The 27,070-nt window shown below is 46.0% G+C and overlaps 1 protein-coding gene across 36 annotated transcripts in view; it reads right to left on the bottom strand.

Annotated features, from left to right (window-relative positions):
• Nucleotides 1-27,070, bottom strand: part of EP400 (E1A binding protein p400) — a 129,224-nt gene that overhangs the window by 79,403 nt on the left and 22,751 nt on the right. For 11 of the 36 annotated variants that reach the window (XM_016924654.4, XM_016924663.4, XM_016924658.4 and 8 more), the window contains 10 exons: nucleotides 19,975-20,074; nucleotides 18,170-18,277; nucleotides 17,290-17,675; nucleotides 12,961-13,254; nucleotides 11,878-12,063; nucleotides 9,664-9,804; nucleotides 9,054-9,132; nucleotides 8,295-8,344; nucleotides 7,512-7,569; nucleotides 4,782-4,871 (listed from right to left, as the gene is read on the bottom strand). In XM_016924654.4, coding sequence (XP_016780143.4) covers nucleotides 4,782-4,871; nucleotides 7,512-7,569; nucleotides 8,295-8,344; nucleotides 9,054-9,132; nucleotides 9,664-9,804; nucleotides 11,878-12,063; nucleotides 12,961-13,254; nucleotides 17,290-17,675; nucleotides 18,170-18,277; nucleotides 19,975-20,074 — 1,492 coding nt within the window. The remainder of the gene's footprint in view (nucleotides 1-4,781; nucleotides 4,872-7,511; nucleotides 7,570-8,294; nucleotides 8,345-9,053; nucleotides 9,133-9,663; nucleotides 9,805-11,877; nucleotides 12,064-12,960; nucleotides 13,255-17,289; nucleotides 17,676-18,169; nucleotides 18,278-19,974; nucleotides 20,075-27,070) is intronic. The other 25 variants (XM_016924656.4, XM_054664752.2, XM_024348165.3 and 22 more) reach the window with 7 other exon arrangements.

Below are 27,070 nucleotides of genomic sequence, written 5' to 3'. Positions count from 1 at the left end.
TTTAAAATGTAGATGAAATAAAGAAATTCCTAGAAAATGTGACTATCATAATTGACTATGAAGAAAAGAAAAAGTCATATTCCTCAATTTAATTTATGAGGGCCAGGCGCGGTGGCTCAGCCTGTAACCCCAGCACTTTGGGAGGCTCAGGTGGGCAGATCACCTGAGGTCAGGAGTTGGAGACCAGCCTGGGCAACACAGTAAAACCCTATCTCTACTAAAAATATAAAAAATAGCCAGGCATGGTGGCTGGTGGCTGTAATCCCAGCTACTCAGGAGGCTGAGGCAGGAGAATCGCTTGAACCCAGGAGGCGGAGGTTGCAGTGAGCTGAGATCGTGCCACTGCACTCCAGCCTGGGCGACAGAGCAAGACTGTCAAAACAAACAAAGCATGCAATACCCACCTACAACATAAACACTGAAGAATAGATACAAACTTCACTAATCTTATAAAAATATCTACAAGAACCCTATACACCATGTCCATTTATGAAACATTAAAGGTATCATCATAGTCATCCTGAGAGCAGTAGTGAAGAGCACACCGTAGGACACGTCAGGCCAAGGCTTCCACGCACTGCAAATCCTCAGAAGAACACTGGTTATCCCATTTACAACTGAGAAAAACACCACGGAGAGCTCAGACAACCTGACCGAGGCCGTGGGGTCAGTAGGCAACAAACATTAGGTTCGAACCATGCAGTTATGACTCAACACTCTAATGCTCTGCCTTTCTACTGAAAGTGCTCCCTTTCAAAGCAAGAACAAGCCAAAGTTGTCCACCACTAGCACGAACTCAACACTTTACAGAAAGTCCTACCTAGCACAAAATGGCAAGAAAAAGTAGTATAAAAGGAACAAGGATTATAAAGGAAAAACTCTTCAGAGAAGTATACAAAGACTTTGTATACAAGACTGTATACAAAGACTTTGTATACAAGACTGTATACAAAGACTTTGTATACAAGACTGTATACAAAGACTTTGTATACAAGACTGTATACAAAGACTTTGTATACAAGACTGTATACAAAGACTTTGTATACAAGACTGTATACAAAGACTTTGTATACAAGACTGTATACAAAGACTTTGTATACAAGACTGTATACAAAGACTTTGTATACAAGACTGTATACAAAGACTTTGTATACAAGACTGTATACAAAGACTTTGTATACAAGACTGTATACAAAGACTTTGTATACAAGACTGTATACAAAGACTTTGTATACAAGACTGTATACAAAGACTTTGTATACAAGACTGTATACAAAGACTTTGTATACAAGACTGTATACAAAGTCTTTGTATACAAGACTGTATACAAAGACTTTGTATACAAGACTGTATACAAAGACTTTGTATACAAGACTGTATACAAAGACTTTGTATACAAGACTGTATACAAAGACTTTGTATACAAGACTGTATACAAAGACTTTGTATACAAGACTGTATACAAAGACTTTGTATACAAGACTGTATACAAAGACTTTGTATACAAGACTGTATACAAAGACTTTGTATACAAGACTGTATACAAAGAATTAACGAACAGAGTTCAGAAAAGTTGCTGAGTATAAGAGAAATAAAATCAACTGTACTGACACATACCAGCAATATATTTAAAATATAATTTTAGAAAATATACCATTTAGCACAACTTTTAAAAACATATAGTACCTAGAATTAAATCTAACAAAAGAGACACAATCATGAAATTTTATGGAAAGCTATTTAGGAAGACCTAAGTGAAGGGGAGAACTATATTTTGATCATAGACTGGAAAGGCTGAACTTCATAAAGACAGCAATTCTCACAAAACATCCATTAATGCAATTAAATTCTAATCAAAACTCCCAATAGGTTTTTCTGTGAAACTTGATGAGCTGATTCTAGCAAGTTTCTGAAACAGTCCCCAAATAGACAAGATCCTCCTAACACAGAGCAAGGCAGAAGAACTTACCTAACCAGACATCAAGAACTATTATAAAGCTATAGTAAGAAAGACAGTGTGGTATCAGTACAGATTGGTACAAATTTGCCAATAAAAGAATAAAGATCCCAGAAAGAGCCATGCATAGAAGGAAAACTGTTTTACATCTGAGCTGGCACTTAAGATCAGTGGGGAAAAGATAGGCTTTTCAATATGGCTTTCCAAATATGCATTTTGGGGAAAAAAAGGAAACTGCACTCATTTCCCAACCTAAGAGTAAAAGCAGAAAAATTTTAGATGATATATCTTTGTGAACAAGATTGACAAATTCAACTACAGTAAGTCCTCACTAAACATCATCAATAGGTTGGTTCTTAGAAATTGTAACTTTGCGCAAAATGACGTATAGCTGATCGGTGGACAACTTGGGTTGGAACTGTGAGGGTCCTCTTCCATGCAGATTTTATCCACAGCAGGACCAACCCCTTCCCCTCCCCCTCACCCACTCCCTCCTCATCCTACTCAACGTGAAGATGACGAGGATGAAGACCTTTATAATTATTCGCTTCCACTTAATAAATAGTAAATGTATTTTCTCTTCCTTATTTTTTAACAACATTTTCTTTTCTCCAGCTTACTTTGTTGTAAGAATACAGTACGTAATATTAAATACACATAACATACAAAATAGGCCAGGCACGATGGCTCACATCTGTAAACCCAGCACTTTGTGAAGCCAAGATGGGAGGCTCGCTTGAGCCCAGGAGTTTGAGACTAGCCTGAAATCCCGTATCTACAAAAAACACAAAAATCAGCTGGGCGTGGTAGCACGCACTATTGTCCCAGCTACTTGGGAGCCTGAGGTGGAAGGATCGTCTGAGCCCAAGAAGTCAAGGCTGCAGTGAGCTGTGATCCGCCACTCACTCCAGCCTAGGTGTCAGAGTGAGACTCTGTCTCAAAAAAGAAAAAGAAAAAAACCACATAAAATATGTGTTCATCGACTGTTTCATGTTATTGATAAGGCTTCCAGTCAACAGTAGGCTATTAGTAAGTTTTGAAGGAGTCAAAAGCTATATGCAAATTTTCAACAGTGCAGGTGGTGGGGGCGGGTTGGCACTCCTAATCCCCACATTGTTCAAGGGTCAACTGTATAACAAAACCAATTTTTTTTTCCTCATGGCTATAATAAAACAACATTAATGTAACGTCATTTCACTTAAAGTTGCAGTTTCCAGGAACTTATTGACAACATTAAATGAGGACTTGCTGTGTGCTGAAATTAAGAACGCCTTTCATCGAAAGGTACTGCAAAGAGTGAAAAGACACACCACCAACTGGGAAAATGTCACTGCAACACAGAACTGACCAAGAATTCATGTCCAGAATGTATAAAGACCATCACCAACAAGTCAATAAGGAAAGAAAACTCAACACCAAAATAAGCCAAAATGAACAAAGGAAGAAACATGAAAAGATGCTTCACTTCATCAGTTATCACAAAAGTGCAAATTAAAACCACAAGGAGATATACTTTTTACCCCCAGAGTGGCAGACAATATCAAGAGTTCTTGAGATGTGTTATAGCAATTAAAGAATGGCAATAAAACTAAAGATATATATATATGTAATTGTTTTTAAAAAGAGTTCCTTCTTAGGCTGGGCGCGGTGGCTCAAGACTGTAATCCCAGCACTTCGGGAGGCCGAGGCGGGTGGATCATGAGGTCAGGAGATGCAGAACATCCTGGCTAACATGGTGAAACCCCATCTCTACTAAAAAATACAAAAAATTAGCTGGGCGTGGTGGCGGGCGGCTGTAGTCCCAGCTACTCAGGAGGCTGAGGCAGGAGAATGGCGTGAACCCAGGAGGCGGAGCTTGCAGTGAGCCGAGATCACGCCACTGCACTCCAGCCTGGGTGACAGCGAGACTCCATCTCAAAAAAAAAAAAAAGAGTTCCTTCCTGAGATGTGGAGCTTGGCACACCCACTCTAAACAACAGTTACTCTCCTGCCCCTGAGCACAGGCAAGCCACTCATGCACACGTGCCTGGGGAATAGGAGAATGCTCACAGCAAACACAGGGAACCAGGTGAATGGCCACCAACAGCACAAAAAAGAGTCGGTCACATATTTACAAAAAGAATACTGCCTGGCAAAGACACTGATAGCAACACCTAACATTGTGGCTGAAACTCAGGACATCCAGGCTGAGTAGAGAGAGCAAGGCCATCAAACTGTGGTGGACTCGTTCGTATGAAGTTCTCACACACTCAGGATGAACGGTACATTCAGTCAAGCTGTGGTGGGACTCGTTCCTATGAAGTTCTCACACACTCAGGATGAACGGTACATTCAGTCAAGCTGTGGTGGGACTCGTTCCTATGAAGTTCTCACACACTCAGGATGAACGGGACATTCAGTCAAGCTGTGGTGGGACTCGTTCCTATGAAGTTCTCACACACTCAGGATGAACAGCACATTCAGTCAAGCTGCGGTGGGATTCGTTCACATGAAGTTCTCACACACTCAGGATGAACGGTCCATTCAGTCAAGCTGTGGTGGATTCATTCATATGAAGTTCTCACACACTCAAGATGAACGGTACATTCAGGGAGACACACGCAGGTGGCAGGGAAGAAAGACAGTCAGGGCAGTGTCCGACACACAACCCAGGAGGGCCAGGACCTCCAGGTCAGGAGAGAGAGCAGCAGGAGGCACACAGGGACTGTTTTCCATAAAACAGGCACTGCTGCTGTTGTTACTCAATATATTATTATTCACATCTCACATGTTTTAAATGTTTCTTTTTACTTACTGAATGTTTAATAAGGTAGCAACAGCCTACCTTCCTTGGCTAAATTAGAAAGTTCTGTTTGGTGGTCCACAACGCCTTCATTTGCTTCCTCCTCTTCAATTGTTTCCTCTTCGTCGTCCACTAAAATGGTTATCAGCAAGTGTCACTGAGAGGCAACACCACTTGAGTGTCTGTTACTCATTACACACTATAAGGCTTCGAAATTATTTTGCATAGCTATTACAGAAATTGAAACTGAGCTTTTAAACTTCTCAGGTTAAATTTAATTAAATGGGCAGGAAATTGGAAGTGTATTTCCCCTTCCACTTCAGGCTGTGAATGACAGCCCTGGTTTTTCCACACATGGCAGACCTTCTTCAGGCCAACATACGGAATGCTGTCAACCCTCCTACCTTCCTGCAGAGCCCCACTGTGGAAAGCCCACAGGCATGCCATCTGGGATCACCGTGAAGTCATCATCGCCCATCTCACGAGGCCCAGCCACATCAGCCTAACACTCTCCTTGGCTCTCCTGTCCTCCACAATCACCAACCCAAGCCCACTCCGCTCTCTTCAGCCCTCCAGCCCTGAACCTCACACCTCACTCGCCATAGAGATCTTGGCTCCTGGCAGAGAAAAGAGCAGCTACCAGCATCCCCACAGCCAAACTCCCTCTGTCCACGGACCCTCTCCCCACCTGGGGGCCTGCAGGGGGCCTGCACCATCTCTCCTCTCAGCTGGCTCTCAACTTTTCTTCTCTCACAATCTAACGTAACATCTCTCCCTTCCTACCATCAAAACTCTTCCTCATTTCTTCACTACAAGACCCCCACTGCCCACCAAGAAGGCCTAGGCACCTGACCCCAACCACACAAGTCGCTGGGCCTCCAGGTGCTGCCTTTCCTGACTGTGTACTCGACACCCTGGTGGCTCACGACAGGCCTGGCCATCCCCTCCTCTTGGAAACGCCTTCTGCCATTCCTTCTGCCTTCTGATCACTTGGTTTCCAGGGTGGAGAGTTTTGGAAAAGAAAAGTAAAGACGACCTCGGGTGGTTAATTTGGCCTTCTCTGAGTTACCCTAAGACATCTTTAGGCATTAAACAGAAGTCAAATAAAAGTCTGTTTCAATACAGTTGAGCATCACATAATGCCGTTTCTGCCAACAATGGACCGCGTATGCAATGGGACCCTGTAAGACTGTAATACCGTATCTTTACATTACCTTTCCTGTGTCAAGATATGTTTACATGCACAAATACCACTATATTCCAATTACCCACAGGATTCAGGAGAGTCACCTGTGTGCAGGTTTGTAGCCGGAGGCACAGGCTGCACCATCTAGGTTTGGGTGAGTACTTTGTACGTTCACATAACAACAAAATTGTCCAGCAACGCATCTCTCAGAATATATCCCCGTTGTTAAGAAACACATGACTGTACACAAATGTGCTCCTGAGAATGTGAGAAAATAAGGAAAGCGGAGAGGTCAATCTACATAAAGCCGACCGCAGCTACCAGAGTGCAGGCCAGAGAAAAGGTGTTCCTCATGAAGAAATGACCTAATCCTTTCCAGGTAACAAGAAAGACACAAACCTACTGTACTCTGTTGTGCTTCTCTTGTTGTCTGAAAGGCCAGAGTTCAATCCATCCCCAGTGCAGGATGGTACTATCTAGAATTCAGCACCAGGCCAGGTGTGGTGGCTCACACCTGTAATCCCAGCACTTTGGGAGGCTGAGGCAGGTGGATTACCTGAGGTCAGGAGTTTGAGACCAGCCTGGCCAACATGGTGAAACCCCATCTCTACTAAAAATACAAAAATTAGCTGCATAGTAGTCCGCACCTGTAGTCTCAGCTACTCAGGAGGCTGAGGCAAGAGAATCGCTTGGGAGGGGCCTGAAAATGCCACCACAATGCTGTGCCAGTCCTGGGCCATGTGCCCTCAGGCTCCTCACTCATCTGCCACACTGCTGTTTTGTTTCTGTCATACGCAGCAGAACTGAATACTGCCAGTTTCATGCCAACAATCTGGCCGAACTCCCTGTTGACTTCCAAATAAAAATCAACACATAGCAAAGATCAATCTTCAAAAATTTGGAAAAGTTAACACACTTCACCAAATCAAGCCAATAAACCCACACTGATGCTGATCAAAGAGCCGAAGGAGAAACTGCAGGCCTTACCTGGCACCTGACAGGAACCGCCACACAAACACCCAAGAAAGTTTCTCCAACCTCTCTACTCCTGCTCCCCACTCTGTCTCTAAAAATCCAGTCTACTCCTGAGGACTTCTGTACTCAATCCACATGGGTTTGGAAATAGGTCATGGCCGTGGGCTGTCCCCAGCTCACACACTGAGTGCTCAGGTATCTGTTCTCATCTGAACCAGGTTTCTCCAACATCTAAAATTCACATGAGTTTCTCCTGAAATCCCAATGGCTGGCAACCATGGGTCTACCAGAGGACATACCAGGGCCACCTCTCAAGGACAGAAACAGGCTTGGCCCTGTGCCACAGGAGCATGGGGCCCCAACACTCTCCAAGATGCACCCAAGTTTCCAAACCTCAAAAAGCAGATACGACCATGTTGCTCCAGAAAACATCCCAAGTCCTCTAGAGATACAAAAAGTACTCTATACACTGAGAGACATCTGGATAAATATAAAGGTTGAGCTTTCCAACCAGCTGAAGATGACAAGACTAAACCCCAAGTCGCCGCAGCTCTGTGTCATCTCATCAGCAGCCCTGGAGATGACAAAGATAGTGCTGAGGGGGAACAGACCTTCGTCATCAGTCAAAGATATGCTAGCTTTTCTTTTTCTTCCAGACATTCCTGAATCCTGAAAGAAAGAAAGAAAAACCACAAGCATGAGATCCAAACACTCAGAATGGGAAACCAAGACAGCAGTGTCCATGGGACAGGTTGGGGGAGCCCCGGGGCAAGCCTGCTAGGCTGCCCTCAGCCTCCATTTGGGGTCGGGGCAGGGCAGCGGGGGAGCGAGGACATGATCAATGCTCACTGTGTTCAGCTGTCACTGCCAAATTAACACCCCACGTGAGACTAAGGCTATAAAGCACCAGTTTATTTTCAAAGTAGACTGAGTCTATAATGAAAGGGAGTAATAGGCGGGGCACGGTGGCTCACGCCTGTAATCCTAGCACTTTGGGAGGCCAAGGCGGACAGAATGCCTGAGCTCAGGAGTTTGAGATCAGCCTGGGCAACACAGTGAAACCCCATCTCTACTAAAGTACAAAAAAAAAAAAAAAATTAGCCAGGTGTGGCGGCGTGCGCCTGTAGTCCTAGCTACTCGGGAGGCTGAGGCAGGAGAATTGCTTGAACCTGGGAGGCAGAGGTTGCAGTGAGCTGAGATCGTGCCACTTCACTCCAGCCTGGGCGACAGAGCAAGACTCTGTCTCAAAAACAAAAACAAAAAAAAAAAAAAAAGAAAAGAAAGGGAGTAATAGTCACAGCCTACAAATTCCTCTGGATAAGAATGAAAAGGCCCACTCTACTGGAGCTGCTTCTACTCCTTCTCACACAGCACAGTAACAACCCCAAACTTACCAGAGAACTTTCCTGTAATGCGTCAAATCCTTTAGGTCTCAATTCTTTCCCTAGAGAGACAAGGAGCACAGTTCGTTCCCAAGGCCCCCCATGCTTGGCGAGGGCGTCTCTGCTTTCCAGGCAGGGTCCTGCTGCCTCCACCCACGTGCAGGGAAAGGAAGGACGCGTGAGTTCTGCCTCCTCCTCATCATCACATCACGCAGGGCAGTGGTTTTTACTAACTTGTGGCTCTATGACTTTCAGCAGCAGCCACCTCTCAGCCTCGGGTTCCTCATCAATAATGGGGGAACACAATGCCCACCCTCCTGGGGGTGTCCTCAGAGGCAAAGGAAACAGTGAATGCTGCCGCCACTGGTGCCGTGCACATCCTAAGTGGAGTGGCACATAACGAGCGGAGGCAGCTGCCGAAGAAACATCAAAGGAAGAACGACAGGGAGGCGTCACCCAGCCAGGCACCCAAGGATCCTCCTGCATGGCAAACACCTCAGGAAGCTCCTCACTCACTGTCCAGGGACTGAACCCCAGTTCTGTGTCCCAGAGTTTATCAACTTGGGGGTGCTGACTCACACTAGCACATCTCAAAAGCACTGAAGCATAAAACTAGGATGGCCACACAAAGAGAAATGTAACAATCAGGCAGCTGGCTGATGAGCAGATGTCCTCTGTGGGAAGCCACAGCGCCAGGAGACTGCCTGCTGAGAAAAGAATCCGAACAAAATACCACCCAAGCGTGGTGAGCCTTTTTTTAAAGGGTCCTACCTCTCCTGGAAACTTTCTGTAAATTTAAGGCCTTCTTCCTTTTTTCTTCTAATTCTACTCGTAGTTTTATTTCCACAACCTAAATGCAAAGGATTAAATGAATAAGCACATTACTAAGGATGGGAATTACAGACGTTCTGCATACAAAACACTAAAGCACATAAGCAGAGTCTAAAAACAGTGTTTTCCAGCCTCGTCAGTTTGGTGCTTTTTCATTTATTTCATACTAACTACATCCTGCCCAGGTTCTATTAGGTGGTGAGGTAAGAATTAAAATTTCAAAAAAGGAAAGCAAGTGAGCGAGCGGCCGCTCTAGAAGTAACCGTGGTGGTGACTCACGCTAACCCTGAAACAACGCCCAGAGCCCCTCCACGGCATGAAGCACCTCAGAGGGCAGCCACAGCTGAGGTGCATCCCCTGTGCAAGACAGACGGAGGCACGAGCAGCTCATTCAAAGGCCAACAAGCAACAGCCCAGGAGAGTGCACACGTTGCTGACTCTGGTGCTCGAAAGCTTCCTAAGCAAGGTGCCCGAGCTCTGGTCTCGGGAAGTAGCCTCACCAGCTCCGACAGACTGATTCTTACGACCCCATGACAACGGCAGCACTCGCCTGTTCAATATTCGACCAAAAGCACTCTATCTCCCGGGCCGTGGAGGCGGCTATCCGCCTCAGTCTGCTCTGCTCTTCCTTCTTCCCCCTTTCTTCACGGAGCTGCTTCTCCTCGTGATGGCGCACCACAGTTCTAACGAGCTGGTGAATAAAAGTGCAAGAATTGTATGTTGTACTCTATGTCATGCTGGAAAAAAAAGGATATGTAACTTTTTTTAAATCTTCTCAGACTAAAATTACATACAATTCACTGTCATATACATCCTCGTATGCTCTTAGGGTGGATTAGGAGAAACATGACTATAAGCAAAAACCACCATCAATATTTAGCTTGACTTTTCTAGAAAGTGTTTTTATACTTTTCACCAAATACACATTATTTTCCTCAAAACTAGAATACCACATTGTGCTATAATCTTCTTTTCCCATTTAATAGATGATTAACATCTCCCCATTCAATAAACATGGGTCGGCATCTCATTTCATGAATGCTGCACCAGTTATAGAAATTATTGGGCTGCGATAATTCACATTTTTAAAGCTTTTGCTTTAAATTGTCAAACTGCTTTCCAAAAGTTTAGACACTTCGCATACCCACCAACAGAACCTCAAATGGGTGGAGAGAATTAAGATGAGAAAACCTTTGGAGCCCTGAGAGCACAATGGCTGTCACCCCCACGCCCGTTCTAGGGATGGAAATGCACTCAACTACCGCCGGGACTCTGCGCACACGCCGTGTTCCCACTCGGCCTCCAACGGGGCTCACTGTCGTCAACACAGGCCCTGATCGGGGTGGGCTGCTCTGCAGCCTCTCCCTGTCTACCCCAGCGAGAGGCAGGAGGCACGGGGAAGGGCAGGCCTGGCTGCAGATGCATCACTCAGCTGTTGAGAGATGGCCCTGGCCTGTGCCCTGTAGGTGCTGCACTGCTCTTCAGCCAACCCCACCAGCTCCCACTCTAGCCCATCGGCCAGCCCCCACCCATCCAGCCTAGCATCCACATGTCCAGCCTGGCATCTACACGTCTGGCCTCCTGCCCTATCCAGTCTGGTGTCCACCATGTTCAGGACTATCTTCTTTGTGGAAAGGCTGGTTTAAGGAAGAATCTGGGTTTTTCTGGAATGCTTATGAATCTGACTTGAGACCCTTGACCCTCAGAACCCCACGGTTCTCACCCTGTGGTCTCAGCTTTTCTCTGCCTACCCTACATGAAGACAGCAAGGGGGAAAATTCTGGGTACGGAGTGGACAGGGCAAGGGACAGAACACAAGGCCACAGCCTTAAGAGTACAGAAAATATGAACAAAGACCCTAGGGCCCAAGAAACAGAGGCAGCGACACGGTAATGAGGAGGATAAGGAAGGGCCACGGCTGTTCACACAGTGAAAGCACAGCTGCTTCCCACTGAGGCCTGGGGTTTCTAGAAATCTACCACTTGTTCTCACTTTTCTAGTGTTAGCAGTAGGGCCTCCAGAGTCTTCCAAGGACTCTGCGCCTGCTTTGGCAACAGTTAGGAGAAAAATAAATTCTCAGCCAAAATTAAAGAGAAAGCTAGACTAGAAGCCCAGGAGGAAGGGCAGGAGGCCGTGTGGCCAGGCAGGAAAGCCTAGGACAGCCCCTTGCTGTCCCTTGACTGATACCAGGTGCCTTCTAACTCTTAGCCTCTCAGCTCCCTGAACAGCCCCAGCCACCAGCCTGAACCTGTGGCACTGCAGGTATCCTAACTCCAACTGCCAGGCAAAGCCAGGCAACAAAATGAAGCTAAATCCACATCATTGCTTAGTGGGTGAGCACAGGCTTGATCCCAACAACGCATGCTGGGCTCTGAAGACACCACCTCAGAGACTTAATTACACAGCACAGTTATTCTCCAAACAACAGGGAAGTATCCTTCCCAGACTTCACAGGTTAAGGCCTCTAGAGTGAGTCTGCCAGGCACAGTGGTTCACGCCTGCAATCCCAGCACTCCAGGAGGCCGAGGCAAGCAATCGCTTGAGCCCAGGATTCAAGACCAGTCTGGGTAATGTGGCAAAAAACACAAAATTAGCTGGACATTCCAGGCTGGACATTCCAGCCTGGACAACAGAGCGAGACCATGTCTGGGGAAAAAAAAAAAAAAAAAAAGTGGGTCTGGAGTCCTGCCCACCACTTACACCACTGCAAACTCGAGCCCCCACCAACGCACACAGCACAGCAGCTCCACGCATTCCAACCCACCTTCTTCGCAGCAGCCACCTTCCACCTCCTCTCCTGGGCAAAGTCTGTGGCCATCCACTGCATCTCCTCCAGCAGATAGTCCCAGTGGGACTTGGGGCGTGGGGCCTCCTGCAGCTTTGGCAGACGCCTCTGGGACCACAGACCTGCTTTCCTCAGCTCCGCAATGCGCTGATGCACCTGGTTCTCCTGTAGATGATACATGGGGGATGGTGGGGTCGGCATGTGATGAGCGTGTTCCACCAACTCAGACCCCAGAAATTTGAAGCCCTACTATGCAAAAGGCTCAGTCAGGCACTAAGAAAGAGAGAAAGCACAAGGTCCCAGTTTAATATCAAAGGTAAGATTCGAACACAAAGGTCAAAGTGGTTCTAGGAGAGGTCTAGGAGCATGTGACCCTTCCAGGAGCCTTAGAAGAAGCTGGAGCAATAGTCCTGCCCCAGCTCTACAAAACAGACTAAAACTTTAAAACCTCATGTTTCTACCAAAGTGTTTACATGGGAAACCATAGGATGTCTGGAATTTGCTTCTAAATAATCTGGAAAGGAGTGGGATAAATGAAATGAGACTAGCTGCATATTGATCACTGTGATAAAATCAAATAATGGGGAACATGGGGTTTATGACACTCTATTTTGATACACATTTCTTTTAATTCCCCTAATGAAGTTGAACAAAATAAATGCTTAGTCATCCAACCCAAAGTAAGTGCTAAGGGCTGGGCAGTGACTCTCAAACACAGGGCTGCAGACCCGTGGCTGCAGGGACCTCACAGCCTGCAGGGCCCCAGCGCTCAAGCTTGTCCCTCTCCGCCTAACTGCTACACGTGACCTCTCCCACCCTCGTCTACTGCCCATATGAAAGCAGCCCAAGACTGCAGGCTTTATCACAAAAACGCAGACTGCCTCCATGAGTCTACTTCCAACAGAAAAGGCTCACCCTTGGTTTTCATCTTGTGTCTACCGATTCCCAAGCCATGCTGAATTGAGCAGGCATTCAGTTTTACGCCATCACATTCTTGACAATTAAAACTAAATGTGCTTCACCAACTGGAGTACATTTTACAACTTTCTTAAGCATGCTTACCAGAGTTATTTGTTCTGTCAGTGTATCCTGAGAACTGTCTTGGGACGAGGTGGCATTCTGAGCAGGACTCTGTGGTTTGGGGGGGGCAGATGCCACCACCCCTGGGGTCCGGGAAGTGACTGGAGATAGTGCCTTATTGGTGGCTGAGGAAGGTCTATTTACTGGAGAGGATCGAGCAGGGGAGGGTCCTGGGCCGGAGCCACTCACAGGCGCGAGGCACGAGGTAGAAGAGGTGGGCAGAGGCCGTGGGCAGGGCGGGGCAGGGTCCACAGGGAGCCTTGTCGATGCTACCGTCTGTAAGGGCAGGGCACAAGTGGAGCAAGGTGAAGAAAAGATGTCGGGGCAGCCCACGGTGCCCAATACCTGAGCGCCCACAGCACCAGAGACGCGCACTGCCGGCACCTTCCGCTCCACGATGCAAGCAAACAAATCCCATCGTATCCACAACCCAACACTGACGTGTCCACAAGTACCACATCCTCCCACTTCCACAAAACCAAATAGGAGTTCTCATTATGAACTATCTTTAGGCCATGCCCAGGCTCATGCCTGTAATCCCAACACTCTGGGAGGCTGAAGTGGGAGGACTGCTTGAGCCCAGGAGTTTGAGATGAGCCTGGGCTTTGACAAAGTAAGACCCCATCTCTACAAAAAAATTTAAAAATTAGCCAGGTGTGGTGGTGTGCACCTTTGGTCGCAGCTACATGGGAGGCTGAGGTGGGAGGACTGCTTGAGCCTGGGAGGCTGAGACTGCAGTGAGTCATGTTTGTGCCACTGTACTCCAGCCTGGGCAACGAAGCAAGACCCTATCTCAACAAAATATAAAATAAAATAAAATGCAAATTCAGTGTGCCTCTCTCATGGCAGACAGGCTAAAAGGGTTAAAAAATCCTCCTCAGGCCAGGCGCAGTGGCTCACGCCTATAATCCCAGCACTTTCAGAGGCCGAGGTGGGCGGATCACCTGAGGTCAGGAGTTCAAGACCAGCCTGACCAACATGGAGAAACCTCGTCTCTACTAAAAATACAAAATTAGCCGGGCATGGTGGCACATGCCTATTAATCCCAGCTACTCGGGAGGCTGAAGCAGGAGAATTGCTTAAACCCAAGAGGCGGAGGTTGTGGTGAGCTGAGATTGCGCCATTCTACTCCAGCATGGGGAACAAGAGCAAAACTCCGTCTCAAAAAAAGAAAAGTCCTCCTCTTTGCACCACCTCAACGACAGACTTAAAGTCACAGAGAACTGCTGCGACTCTGTGACTTAAATTCACAGAGAGCAGGGAAGGTGGGCTGAGTGAAGGCTCACACAAGATTTAGCCCGTTCGAAAGCTGAAGGGAGACAGAACCGCTAGAGCACACTCTCTCTGAGCGCCCGTCCCACGACGTGGGTCTGCTTTCTTCACCTCGGCAGCGCCGTCTCCCGGCTGGCCACAGGCGTTTGGAAATGAAGCTTTATTACAGCACAGCCACATCCACTTACGTGCTGTCCGTGCGTGGCTGTGTCTTCACTTCTGCCACAGAAACTGAACAGCTCGCAAAGCTGGAACATTTACTCCCTGGCCCTTGACTGAGAAAGTGTGCCAACCCTGGCTAACCTAGAAGTAACAGGTTCCTACAGACTTTGTAAAGCGCTTCTTTAAAATCATTTTCCAGGCTGGGTATGGCGGCTCACGCCTGTAATCCCAGCATTTTGGGAGCCCAAGGGGGGTGGATTAGTTGAGGTTAGGAGTTTCAGACCAGCCTGGCCAACATGGCAAAAGCCCATCTCTACTAAAAAGTAAAAAAAAAAAAAAACAGTTGCCTAAGCATGCATAAGACATTATGTGCATTGTAAAATGATCAGTAAATGATTTCCTCTACTGTTGTTCTTAAGGAGAGAATATAAAGTTATTTAGAGAGCTAAATTGTGAAATAAATCATTCCTCTGCTGGAAAAAAAAAAAAAAACCTAGTAGGGCATGGTGGCGCATGCCTGTAGTCCCAGCTACTCGGGAGGCTGAGGCAGGAGAATGGTTTGAACCCAGGAGGCAGAGGTTGCAGTGAGCGGAGATCGTGCCACTGCGCTCCACCCTGAGGGACAGAGTGAGACTCTGACTCAAAAAAAAAAAGATAAAATAAAATAAAACCATTTTCCACAGCTGATTTTTTCAGTAACACAGGCAGGTAAATTAAATCTAAGAAAAACCACGGAGCTGCTTTAAGTCAGTATGTGGCTCGATGTGAGGAAGTGTTCAAAATAGAATCATTTCCACAAAAACCTAAAGCAAGCAATGTAAGGCCTAGAAGAGCTCAGCTGCCCCGGCATGTGTCGCCTTTCTCAAAGTGGGTGCACAAGGCTTCCCTGCAGACTTGCACAAAAGGCTCCCAACCACAGCCCCACCAGTTGCTGGCTTTTCTGGCCTCTGGTTTTTTGAATCTATAAAATGGAGATAGTAAAGATTCTACCTCATAAGGTTGTCAGGTAAAGGAAATAAACAATGCCAATAAATCGCTCATCACAGTGCTTGACACCACACCTCACAAGTGGTGAGTAAGAGATAGCTATTATTGTTACTATTATTTCATCGTTATATACTTAAGACTTTGCCATAAATCTCAAACATAAAGAACCTGTAGGCCGGGCGCGGTGACTCACGCCTGTAATCCCAGCACTTTGGAAGGTCAAAGCCAGCGGATCACCTGAGGTCAGGAGTTCAAGACCAGCCTAACCAATGGAGAAACCTCGTCTTTACTAAAAACACAAAATTAGCCGGCATGGTGGCAACATGCCTATAATCCCAGCTACTCGGGAGCTGAGGCAGGAGAATCGCTTGAACCCAGGAGGCAGAGGTTGTGGTGAGCCGAGATCGGGCCACTGCACTCCAGCCTGGGTAACAAGAGCAAAACTCCGTCTAAAAAAAAAAAAAGAAAAAGAACTTGTAGCTTGGGCAGCATGGCGAAATCCCATCTCTACAACAATACAAAAATCAGCCAGGTGTAGTGGTGTGCGCCTGTAGTCCCAGCTACTCAGGGGGCAGGGACAGGAGGATCATCTAAGCCCAGGAAGTAGAGGCTGCAGTGAGCAGAGATCGTGTCACTGCATTCCAGCCTGGGTGACAGAGCCAGACCCTGTTTCAAAACAAACAAACAAAAACCCTGAACTCAAAGCCCACCTAGGAAATTCCTTTGTTAGTGAGGGAGAAGGCAAAAGGAAGGGAAGACTCTCTGCAGTGGGCTCCCCACGCCCTGATGTGCATCAAACAGTAGAGAACCAAGGGGGCTGAGAGTCCTCCCCGGCCTCCCTGTCAGTGCCCTGTTGACGGCTGGCACCGAGGCTGTGGCATTTTGCTATTCCTTAGGAACCGAAACCAGTTTACTGTGGACATTCCAAAAACACACTGGGTAAAATTAATCAGTGGAGGAGGAGGGGCATTTTAACTACCTGAAATGTGTATCAAGCTGCATCAGTAACGCCTTACATATGTGTATCAAGCTGGATCAGTAACACCTTACACACGTTTGCAGAGCATATAGCATCCCAAAAGCAGCAAAGCAGGCATCCAGGGAGCATGTCTGGTGGGTGGTGTGCAACATGGTTTTGCACTCACATGGAGCTAGGGTCAAGCCCCGCTTATCACTTCATCGCCATGTAACCTGGGGCCAGCCCCAGAACCTCTGAGTATTTGTCTCCACACTGGTAGAATGGGTCGCTGCCACCTACCTGAGAGTTGCTAGGCAGATCATAAGAGATAACTGACACCATGCCCTTCACACAACATATGGGTGAGTAAGGAGGGACCCCTGGTACTAAGAGTGACAATAATAACAGTTGTCTATTATTATTATTATTTTTTTTTTTTTTGAGACAGAGTCTCACTCTGTCACCCAGGCTGGAGTGCAATGGTGTGATCTCAGCTCAGTGCAACCTTCACCTCCCAGGTTCAAGTGATTCTCCTGCCTAAGCCTTTGAAGTAGCTTGGACTACAGGCACTTGCCACCACGCCTGGCTAATTTTTGTATTTTTAGTAGAGACAGGGTTTCGCCATGTTGGCCAGGTTGGTCTCGAACTCCTGAGCTCAGGTAATCCACCCGCCTCAGCCTCCCAAAGGCTGGGATTACAGGCGTGAGTCACCAAACCCAGCCCAGTTCTCTATTACTTTAATAAAGATAATATCATAGAGCCAAATAAAACTGTATTGCAAGTACTGAATTGAGTAATTGTTCTAAATTGGGGGAGCAAGCTGCTAAGAGAAAATACACAAATTACAGTGTGGTATGACACTCTGTCTAACACACAGGTAGCCAGCAAATGCTGCAAACCATTTTCTTTTTTTCCTCTATCTTTTCTCATACCTGTGGCAGGGAGGAAAGCTGAGAGGCCTGCACCTGCACCTTTCCAGGTGTGGGAACGTGGAGGGCCAGCTGTGCAGGCTGCGAGGGAGGGATGGGGAGTTGGCTGCTGGGGGGTGCAGGGATGGGAACATTGGGCTGCTGAGTCTTCACCGGGATTTGGAGCTGTGTCTGGGCCTCTACCACTTGCGGCTGCTGTGCAAACTGCAGCGTAGAGGAGAGGGCTGCAGTGGGAACACCGGCTGGGGGCAGCCTCCCGGGCAGCTGCGGCAGTGGGGTGTGCAAGCTGGCAGCGTTCTGCACGGGAGGCCCCGTGGAGGGGTCATACTGCTGCTGACTCTGCCTCTGTCCAGCGAGCTGCGCGGCCTGCGGCGTGGGGGGCATTCCTCCTGCAAAATAAGAAAAGCGCCAAAAGCACTGATTCCCAAGTGTGGCAGCTTCTACCAATGAGTCACAAGGAGACACGTCTAACACCCCGGTGCTTGTCCAAGACCCACCACACTCACACGAGAAGTTGGCCACAACCGAGCACACACAAAAGGAAAGAGGCGCTTGACCTTTGCAAGTCAGCATCAAGCAAAACAAGCACCAGATCACCACAGGGCACCCCCACAACAGCAGCAATTAGGAAAAACACAGGAGTAAAAATTGTTGAAAGACACTATGACAATGCAACGTGTGGCTCCCATTAGTGTGGCAAGAATATGTCTCCAGGGGCTTTGCATATGATATCGACTGTGACTCAGAGAAGTATCTCAATTTCAGGCACCCCACTGCAAACACGCTACCTCCACTGCCCAAGTTTGAGTCTGGTGCTGGTTTCTGGAACCGCAGTGTACTGCCTGCTCCTGAGCGGGGAGCTGGCTCTGCTGCTGGGCCTTACCTTGTGCGGTCGGCATTAGTTGCTGGAGAGGAACGCCTGCGTCCGCCCCCGGGTGCTGGAAAACTACCCCTTGGTGACCCACTTCAAGGCGAGGCCTCTTAGACTGCTCTAGAATAATTTTCAAAAAAGGTGCAGTTTGATGTAAAAATAAAACCAGAGAAGTAGTAGAAAAAAACATGTGTGTTTTTATCATCTTTGAAAAGGGAGGCCTTTCTATACATGAACTAAAATCCAGAAGCCATAAAACATAAGGCTGATAAATACAATTTCTCATTAAAATGTTGCCAATATAAGAAAAAGCATCATGAAAAGGCCAAGGACAAGCAACAACCTGAGAGGCAACACTGCAACGTGTGTGACGGGCAGAGGCGGGCTCGCTTAGCACTCAGAAAGCACAGGCACACATGAGGAGCATCACAAGTACACGGACGAGAGCATGGAGAGCGGGCAGTGGAGCAGACTCACAAATGCCCAGCACACAGGGAATGAGGCTGCACAGCGTGCTCAAAACTAAAGAAACCCATATCAGAACAAGGAATGTTTCACTCATCAGATCAATGAGGATTAAATGACTTATACCTAATAAAACGATCAAAATGTGAAAGAAACAGAAATTGTTGATGGCAGTGAAAACTGGCCCTGTCCTTTTGGTGGGCAATTGAGCACCATCATTACTTAACTACATCTGCGCTTTGATCTAGCAATTTCATTTCTAGGCATTTTTCCTTTAGATATATTGACAGACAGTCAGGCGCGGTGGCTCACGCTTATAATCCCAGCACTTTGGGAGGCTGAGGCAAGAAGACTTGAGCCCAGGAGTTCGAGACCAGCCTGGGCAACATAGTGGGACCACAACTGTACCTAAAATGCAACAATTTTTGCATTTAGCTGGGCGTGGTGGCACGCGCCTGTAGTCCCAGCTACTCAGGAGGCTGAGGCATGAGATTTGCTCAAGTCTGGGAGGTAGAGGCTGCAGTGAGCCATGATGATGCCAGTGCACTCCAGCCCGGGTGAGCCAGACCCTACCTCAAAAAATAAGCAGATGGATAGACTGATAAACATGTAGGAAAAAAAAACCATGAGACTATATGTTCAATCCTTAGCTCACTGTAACAGACACAAGGTGGCACTAACAGATGAACACTGACAAGGATCTGACTGATAAAGAACCAACCATCCCCAAGACGGAACAGCACGGAGCACTGAGAGAGGTTATGACCTGGAGAGATGGCCTCTTCAGTTAATATTCTTAGACATAACAACTTATATATGATCGCATCTCAACTTTTTCAAAGTATCACATATGTAACAATGCTTGTGTATGAAGAGAGGAAGGTCTGTGAGAGAGAATATAGGAAACATTAACAGCGGTTACTGCTGTGGCTGGGGAGTGGGCAGGTACCAAGCCAGACATAGGCTTAAGTTATACCCTACTGAACTGTTGAAGTCTTTTATATAAAAATGTATTAAGTTTATCATTTGAAAAAATCAGCTTAAAAATATGACAACTTTGGAAAGCAGATGATTTTGTGTTTAATCACACCGTGATGACTCAAGAGCCTACAAATGCATACAGAAAACCAACACGGAATACACCTGCTCAACTGAAAAATTCCTCACTTCAGGACACAGAAAAATTCACGTAAATATTGTTCAGCTGATAATCACTGTAAGACAGGTTAATTTTCAAAGTAGGAAGAAACCAAGTTTAGCAACTGCTCTTCAGAAACTCATGGCAACTGTACCTCGGCAGCCCAAGGAGAGGGGGGCATTCCCGAGGCCACGCTAGCTGTGCCCTGACGTACCTGCCATACCTGTGGAGGGCATCGCCTGCTGCCTCTTAAACAGGTCCGTCTCTACTGTGCTTCCGGCCCCTGCTACCAGGCTCCCTGCGAGGGCTTGCTGCTGGGAAAAAAGATGAAAAAATGAGATTTTGATCACTGAAGGCCATTACAAGAATAAACTCAAATTATCATAATTATCCCAAACATCGACCTCATTCCTTTCTAATAACAGGAATGTTATCTACCCCGTGTCTTTAAATATACATGTGTAATGTATATTTATGTATAATAAACAATTTAAAGTTCTAACTTACCTCTGGGGGAAAAAAGACTTGTAAAAGACATATTATTCTGGTTTTAATGGAATTTCAAATCAATGCAAACCTACAGTCCTTGGGAAACAACAAAAGGGCTAATGCTGGGAAACATGAGTTTCAGTTCTGAGACAAATCTCAGCAGACTCATCAGTCACACTGCCCAGCATAACTTCACATCCAAAAACACCGAATAATAAAAAGGTGAAGTTGCCTTTCTACTGGAAAATGACACTAAAACCCCAATTAATAACTATCTAATTAATTTAGATCTTTTTTTTTTTTTTTTTTTTTGAGACGGAGTCTCTCTCTGTCACCCAGGCTGGAGTGTAGTGGCGGGATCTCAGTGCAACCTCTGCCTCCCAGGTTCAAGCCATTCTCCTGCCTCAGCCTCCCGAGTAGCTGGGACTACAGGCGCCTGCCACCACGCCTGGCTAGTTTTTTTTGAATTTTTAGTAGAGACGGGGTTTCACCGCATTAGCCAGGATGGTCTTGATTTCCTGACCTCATGATCCGCCTGCCTCAGCCTCCCAAAGTGCTGGGATTACAGGTGTGAGCCACCGCACCCAGCCAACTTAGAGCTTTAAAATGATATTTTTATAGTTAGCACCCTACATGAGATATAAATATGTGAGATATATAGAGATATAAATAGATGTTATTTAAAATGTTTAAAGTGAAAAAAAGCCATCACCAGGTGTGGTGGCTTATGCCTTAATCCCAACACTTTGGAAGGCTGAGGTGGGAGGATCGCTTGAGGTCAGGAGTTCAAAACCAGCCTGGGCAACACAGCAAGATCCTGTCTCTACAAAAAAATAAAAATTAAAATGTTAGCCAGGCATGGTGACACATGCCTGTAGTCCTAGCTACTCAGGAGTCTTGAGCCCAAGAGTTTGAAGCTGCAGTGATCTAGGACTGTGCCACTGCACTCTGCATTCCAGCCTGGGCAACAAAGTAAGAGACCCCATCTTTAAAAAAAACAAAAAATGAAAGAAGCCAATCTGAAAAGGCGACATGCTACATGATCCTAACTCTGTGATGTCTTGGAAAAGGCAAAACTATAGAGACAAAAAGATGAGTGGTTGCCAGGTGCAAAGCAGAGGGGAGGAGGTGAATAGGTGAGCACGGGACATTTCTAGGGCGGTGAAACTACAGTACTATGCTAATGACATGGCACTGAAGGTTTCACCAAGTGCAACAAATGCACCGTCTGGTGGGGGACACGGATATAAAGGAGGCTGTGCACATGGGCGGGGGAGCAATGGGGTATGTTTAAAAATCTCTTGTTCCTTCCTCTCAATTCTGCTGTGAACCTAAAACTGCTCTTAAAAAATCATGTTTTTTAAAAGTTTACATGGGAAGCTATTGGCATGTTATTTTACAGAGACAGAAACTAGCCAACTCTTGGTCAGCACAGACTTAACCCTAACCCTTTTCCATCTGATCACCATCCTTGCCATTAAAGTAAATGCTAAGGACTTAATTACTAGTTGCTAAATTATTCCTTAAATCACTCAATTATATTCACTCTACTTAGTGAGACATTTTAAACGCAAAAGTTACAGATACCTAAACAAAGCAACTGTTCAGTGACAGGGAGCTGTTTGAACCAACTGCCACACAAGGGCCACCACACAGCCACCACCAGCCATGCCACAGACTCTGTACTCACACGGGGAAAGGCTTGGGAAGAGTTACTAAAAGGAAAAATCAGCCACAATACAGCATATGTAGCAGGAAGGCACTGCCATTTACATTTAACCAAGATGGAAAAGGAAAGAAGATGAAAGGGACAGAGGGAATGGACAAAGAGAGGGAGGAAAGAAAGGAAAGAATGTTTTGAAAACAATGGCCTGGCAGTGGTTACCTCTGGGGCAGCATTACAGGTGACATGATTTGTGTGTGTGTGCGTTTCTAAATTTCCCAAATGTTCTATAATGAACATGTATGACCAATACAACCAAAAGAAAAGAGTATTTTTTAATAAAAAAAAAAAACTTGATAAAGGGCTCCGTGTCCAGTAATGGCCAAGTACTTCCTATCGGGTCAAACATAATCCAGGTAACAAGGCTGGGCATGGTGGCTCACGCCTGTAATCCCAGCACTTTGGGAGGCCGAGGTGGATGGATCACAAGGGCAGGAGATAGAGACCATGGTGAAACTCTGTCTCTACTAAAAATACAAAAAAAAAAAAAATTAGACGCGGTGACGGGTGCCTGTAGTCCCAGCTACTCGGGAGGCCGAAGCAGGAAAATGGCGTGAACCCGGGAGGCAGAGCTTGCAGTGAGCCGAGACTGCACTACTGCACTCCAACCTGGGTGACAGAGCGAGACTCCGTCTCAAAAAAAAAAAAAAAGAAAAAGAAAAAAAACATAATCCAGGTAACCATAAACTCTAGATGAAATACAAAAAAATATGAAAAGGTAGGCCAGTGATACAGGAAGGGAAGTGATATTCGCAAGAAGGGAATGGAACACAGTAAGGTTTCCAGTTTCATGGCATTTGGCATGAGGGCAGCCCCAGTGTGTGCTCTATGGAACGGCTCAAACCTAAAGACACATAGCATCTCACTGGCTTGAACAAGAGGACAAAGAGGAAGAGACAGATGGAAAAGGAGGAGGCCCCACATTCTCTCCCTAACCTCCACCTAAACCACGTACACAAAAACAGAATCCAACAGAAGGCCCAAGTACTGAACTGAGTTTTCAGGTGCCTCCTGCCACAAAGGAGAAAGAGTATGCAGGTTTTTTGTTGTTGTTTGGCGTTTTCGTTTTTTGTTTTTTTGAGACAGAGTCTCGCTCTGTCGCCCAGGCTGGAGTGCAATGGTACGATCTCGCCTCACCGCAACCTCCACCTCCTGGGTTCAAGCGATTCTCCTGCCTCAGCCTCCTGAGAAGCTGGGACTACAGGTGCGCCACCATGCCCGGCTAATTTTTGTATTTTTAGTAGAGACAGGGTTTCACCATATTGGCCAGGCTGGTCTCAAACTCCTGACCTTGTGATCCACCCGCCTCAGCCTCCCAAAGTGCTGGCATTACAGGCGTGAGCCACCACACCCAGCCAGAGTGTGCATTTTTAATTCAATCAAGTTAAGTGTTAAAGAAAATAAATACTTTTCAGAAGAATATAACAGAACCCAGGGTTTCTACACGTCATGCACAATTGTACAAAATCCAATTCAAACTTACTCCAAAATACAAACAAAATTACTCCAAAATACAAACAAAAAACATGAGTCATACTCAGACACCAACCTCAAGATGACCCACGTACTAGAATAAGCAGGCAAGGATCTTAAAATGACCTTAATATGTATGCCCAAGATCATAAAGAAAAATATACTGCAATAAAAGACAAGAAGAAATCTTGACAAAAAAACAGAAACTATTAAAATAAAGAGTGAAATGGAGATACTAGAAGTGAAAAATACAACATCCGAAATAAAAAAAAATTCATTGGATAGGCGTAACATCAGTGTGGAGATGTGAAAAAATCAGTCGGGGCACGGTGACTCATGCCTATAATCCCAGCACTTTGGGAGGTCAAACTGCTTGAGGTCAGGAGTTCAAAATCAGCCTGGGCAATATAATGAGACCCCATCTCCAAAAAACAAACAAAAAATTTTAAATTGACCAGGCGCAGTGGCTTATGCTGTATTTCCAGCCATTTGGGAACCTAAGGTACGCAGATCACTTGAGGTCAGGAGTTCAAGACCAGCCTGACCAACGTGGCGAAAATTCATCTCTACAAAAATACAAAAATTAGCTAGGCATGGTGGCACAGGCCTGTACTCCCAGCTACTTGGGAAGCTGGGATGGGAGGATCACTTCAGCCCTGGAGGCTGAGGTTGCAGTGAGTCGAAAGAACGCCACCACACTCCAGCCTGGGTGACAGAGTGAGACCCTATCTCAAAAAAAGAAAAAGAAAAAGAAATTTAAAAATCAGTGAGCCTCAAAAAAGATTATTGAGAGAGAAGAACCAAGTGAAGGACCTGACTTCAAGACACGCCCCAAGACTCCAGGAACCAGGACAGTGCAGTGCAGCGCTGGCGTAAGGACCAACACACAGATAAGAAGAACTGAGCTGCGCACCAAGAATCAGACCCACACTCACACGGTGTTCCAAAGCCTCTAAGGCAATCCAATGGAGAACAGACAGTCTTTTCAACAAATGGTGCTAGAAAACTGGATATCTACATGAACACACGGATAAACTGGACTTCATTAAAATGAGAAACTTCTGCTCAAGAAGCACTGACAGGGAGGACTGTGCGCCCTGTTGACTGCTCCCCGGCTGTGGCTGACACTCAGCCTGCTTCCCAGAGGACTCAGGACACACAGGTCCTGCTGCCCCTGGGTTCTGCAGAAGACACAGGAACTCCTCCAGGCACGGCACACTCAGCCTTGGTTTTCAGAATGATTTTTAGTTTTACCTTATTCTGTCTCCATGAAGGTATTATTGGTAAAGATACTCTGGTCTTTTTTTTTTTTTTTTTTGAGATGGAGTCTCTCTGTCACCCAGGACGGAGTACAGTGGCACACGCTCTGCTCAATGCAACCTCTGCCTCCCGGGTTCAAGCAATTCTCCTGACTCAGCCTCCCGAGTAGCTGGAATTACAGGCGCCTGCCACCAAGCCCGGCTAATTTTTTGTATTTTTAAGTACAGATGGGGTTTCACTATGTTGACCAGGCTGGTCTTGAATTCCTGACCTGGTGATCCGCCCGCCTCGGCCTCCCAAAGTGCTGGGATTACAGAAGATACTCTTGTCTTTAAAATACAACCTTGATTTTGATCAAAAACCATTATGACAATTCTTTAAAAAAGAGAATTTCTCACAAAGAAAAAACACTCTGAAGGGAATTTAATTCTGGGTGCCCATTTAGGAGAGACAATACCAAAACAGAGCTTATCCATGGAAAGCACAGCAGAAGGAAGCTCACAGAACATCTGCCACCTAAAAGGACAGACTGATGGTATTCTGAAGGTAGAAATTAAGACCAATAGTAGTTGGCAGCTACCAAAAGGAAAATTTCTGCCCTATTTAAATAAACAAAGAAATAAACTATAAAGCCAGATGTAGTGGCTCATGCCTGTAATTCCAGCATTTTGGGAGGCCGAGGCGGGAGGACTGCTTGAGCCCAAGAGTTCAAGACCAGCCCAGGCAACAAAGTGAGACCTCCATTTCTACAAAAAAATTAAAAAACTGGCCAGGCGCGGTGGCTCACACCTGTAATCCCAGCACTTTGGGAGGCTGAGGCAGGCGGATCACCTGAGGTCAGAAGTTCGAGACCATGCTGGCCAACGTGGTGAAACCCCATCTCTACTAAAAATACAAAAATTAGCTGGGCATGGTGGCACACACCTGTACTCCCAGCTACTCGGGAGGCTGAGGTGGGAGAATCGCTTGAACCCAGGAGGCAGAGGTTGTGGTGAGCTGAGATCGCGTTCAGCCTGGCAACGGAGCAAGACTCTGTCTCAAAAAAAAAAAAAAAAATACAAACACATACGTAAAGTAACGTAAGAAACAACAGTTGGGTTAGGATCACAAAACCATAAATAATTACTCATTTTCTCTAACATCATAATCACTGAAAAAAATGCTCCAATCAGGAGGTTTTTATAAGACATAAATAACCACAATAATATTAGTAGTATTTTTTATACTATAGCTGCACTCAACACAACCACAAAACCTTCTGGAAACAAAGAGAAATACACGCAATGCTGAGCACTCTGGATTTATTTCTGGAGTTTAACTGGCATAGATTAGTTTATTATAAAAATCCTACGATTGGCTGCAAATAATAAAACTCATCCTGAAACTCTGTCTTATTTTTTTTGAGACAGAGTCTTGCTCTGCTGCCCAGGCTGGAGTGCAGCGGCACAATCTTGGCTCACTGTAGCCTCTGCCTCCTGGGTTCAAGTGATTCTCCTGCCTCAGCCTCTCAAGTAGCTGGGAATACGGGAACACGCCACCACACCCAGCAAATTTTTGGTATTTTTGGTAGAGATGGGGTTTTGCCATGTTGGCCAGGCTGGTCTCAAACTCCTGGCCTCAAGTGATCCGCCCACCGTAGCCTCCCAAAGTTTAAACTCTTTTTAGAATGGTTAACAGGGCTTGCAAAGCCATAATAAAACTGGGGCCACAGTCTAGCAGCACTTTTAGCTAAACACAAAGTGAGTATACGGTGGGCACCACAAAGAGACTTACGCTCTCCTGATTCACTAGTGTCACTCCTAAGAGTTTTTCTAAATAGAACAGACATAACCTAAAACTAGAAAGTGGTTAGATGAATTACAGGTCCTGAAAATAATGAAGCAGTAACAGCAGTTAAAAACAGAATTATTAGAAGTCAATAAAATAATTATTTGTTAAATGAAATAACAAAACAAAAAAGTGTAAATTCATTTGTTTCAACTGGTATATATGCAACATAACATTTAAAAAAATCAGTCAGGCATGGTGGCTCATGCCTGTAATCCTAGCACTTTGGGAGGCCAAGGCAGGTGGATCACTTGAGGTCAGGAGTTCGAGACCAGCCTGGCCGACATGGTAAAATCCCGCCTCTACTAAAAATACAAAAATTAGCTGGGTGTGGTGGTACACGCCTGTAATCTTAGCTATTCAGGAAGCTGAGACAGGAGAATCGTTTGAGCCTGGGAGGCAGAGGCTGTAGTGAGTCGAGATCGCGCCACTGCACTCCAGCCTGGACAACAGAGCGAGACTCCGTCACAAAAAAAAAAAAAGGTTGTGTTAGGGTGATAAAATTATGGCGAATTATTCATTTTCTCTAACAGGAAAA

The sequence above is a fragment of the Pan troglodytes genome, chromosome 10 (genome assembly GCF_028858775.2).
Source record: "Pan troglodytes isolate AG18354 chromosome 10, NHGRI_mPanTro3-v2.0_pri, whole genome shotgun sequence".
NCBI lineage: Eukaryota > Metazoa > Chordata > Mammalia > Primates > Hominidae > Pan > Pan troglodytes.
This window is presented reverse-complemented; position numbering and strand designations above follow the sequence as displayed.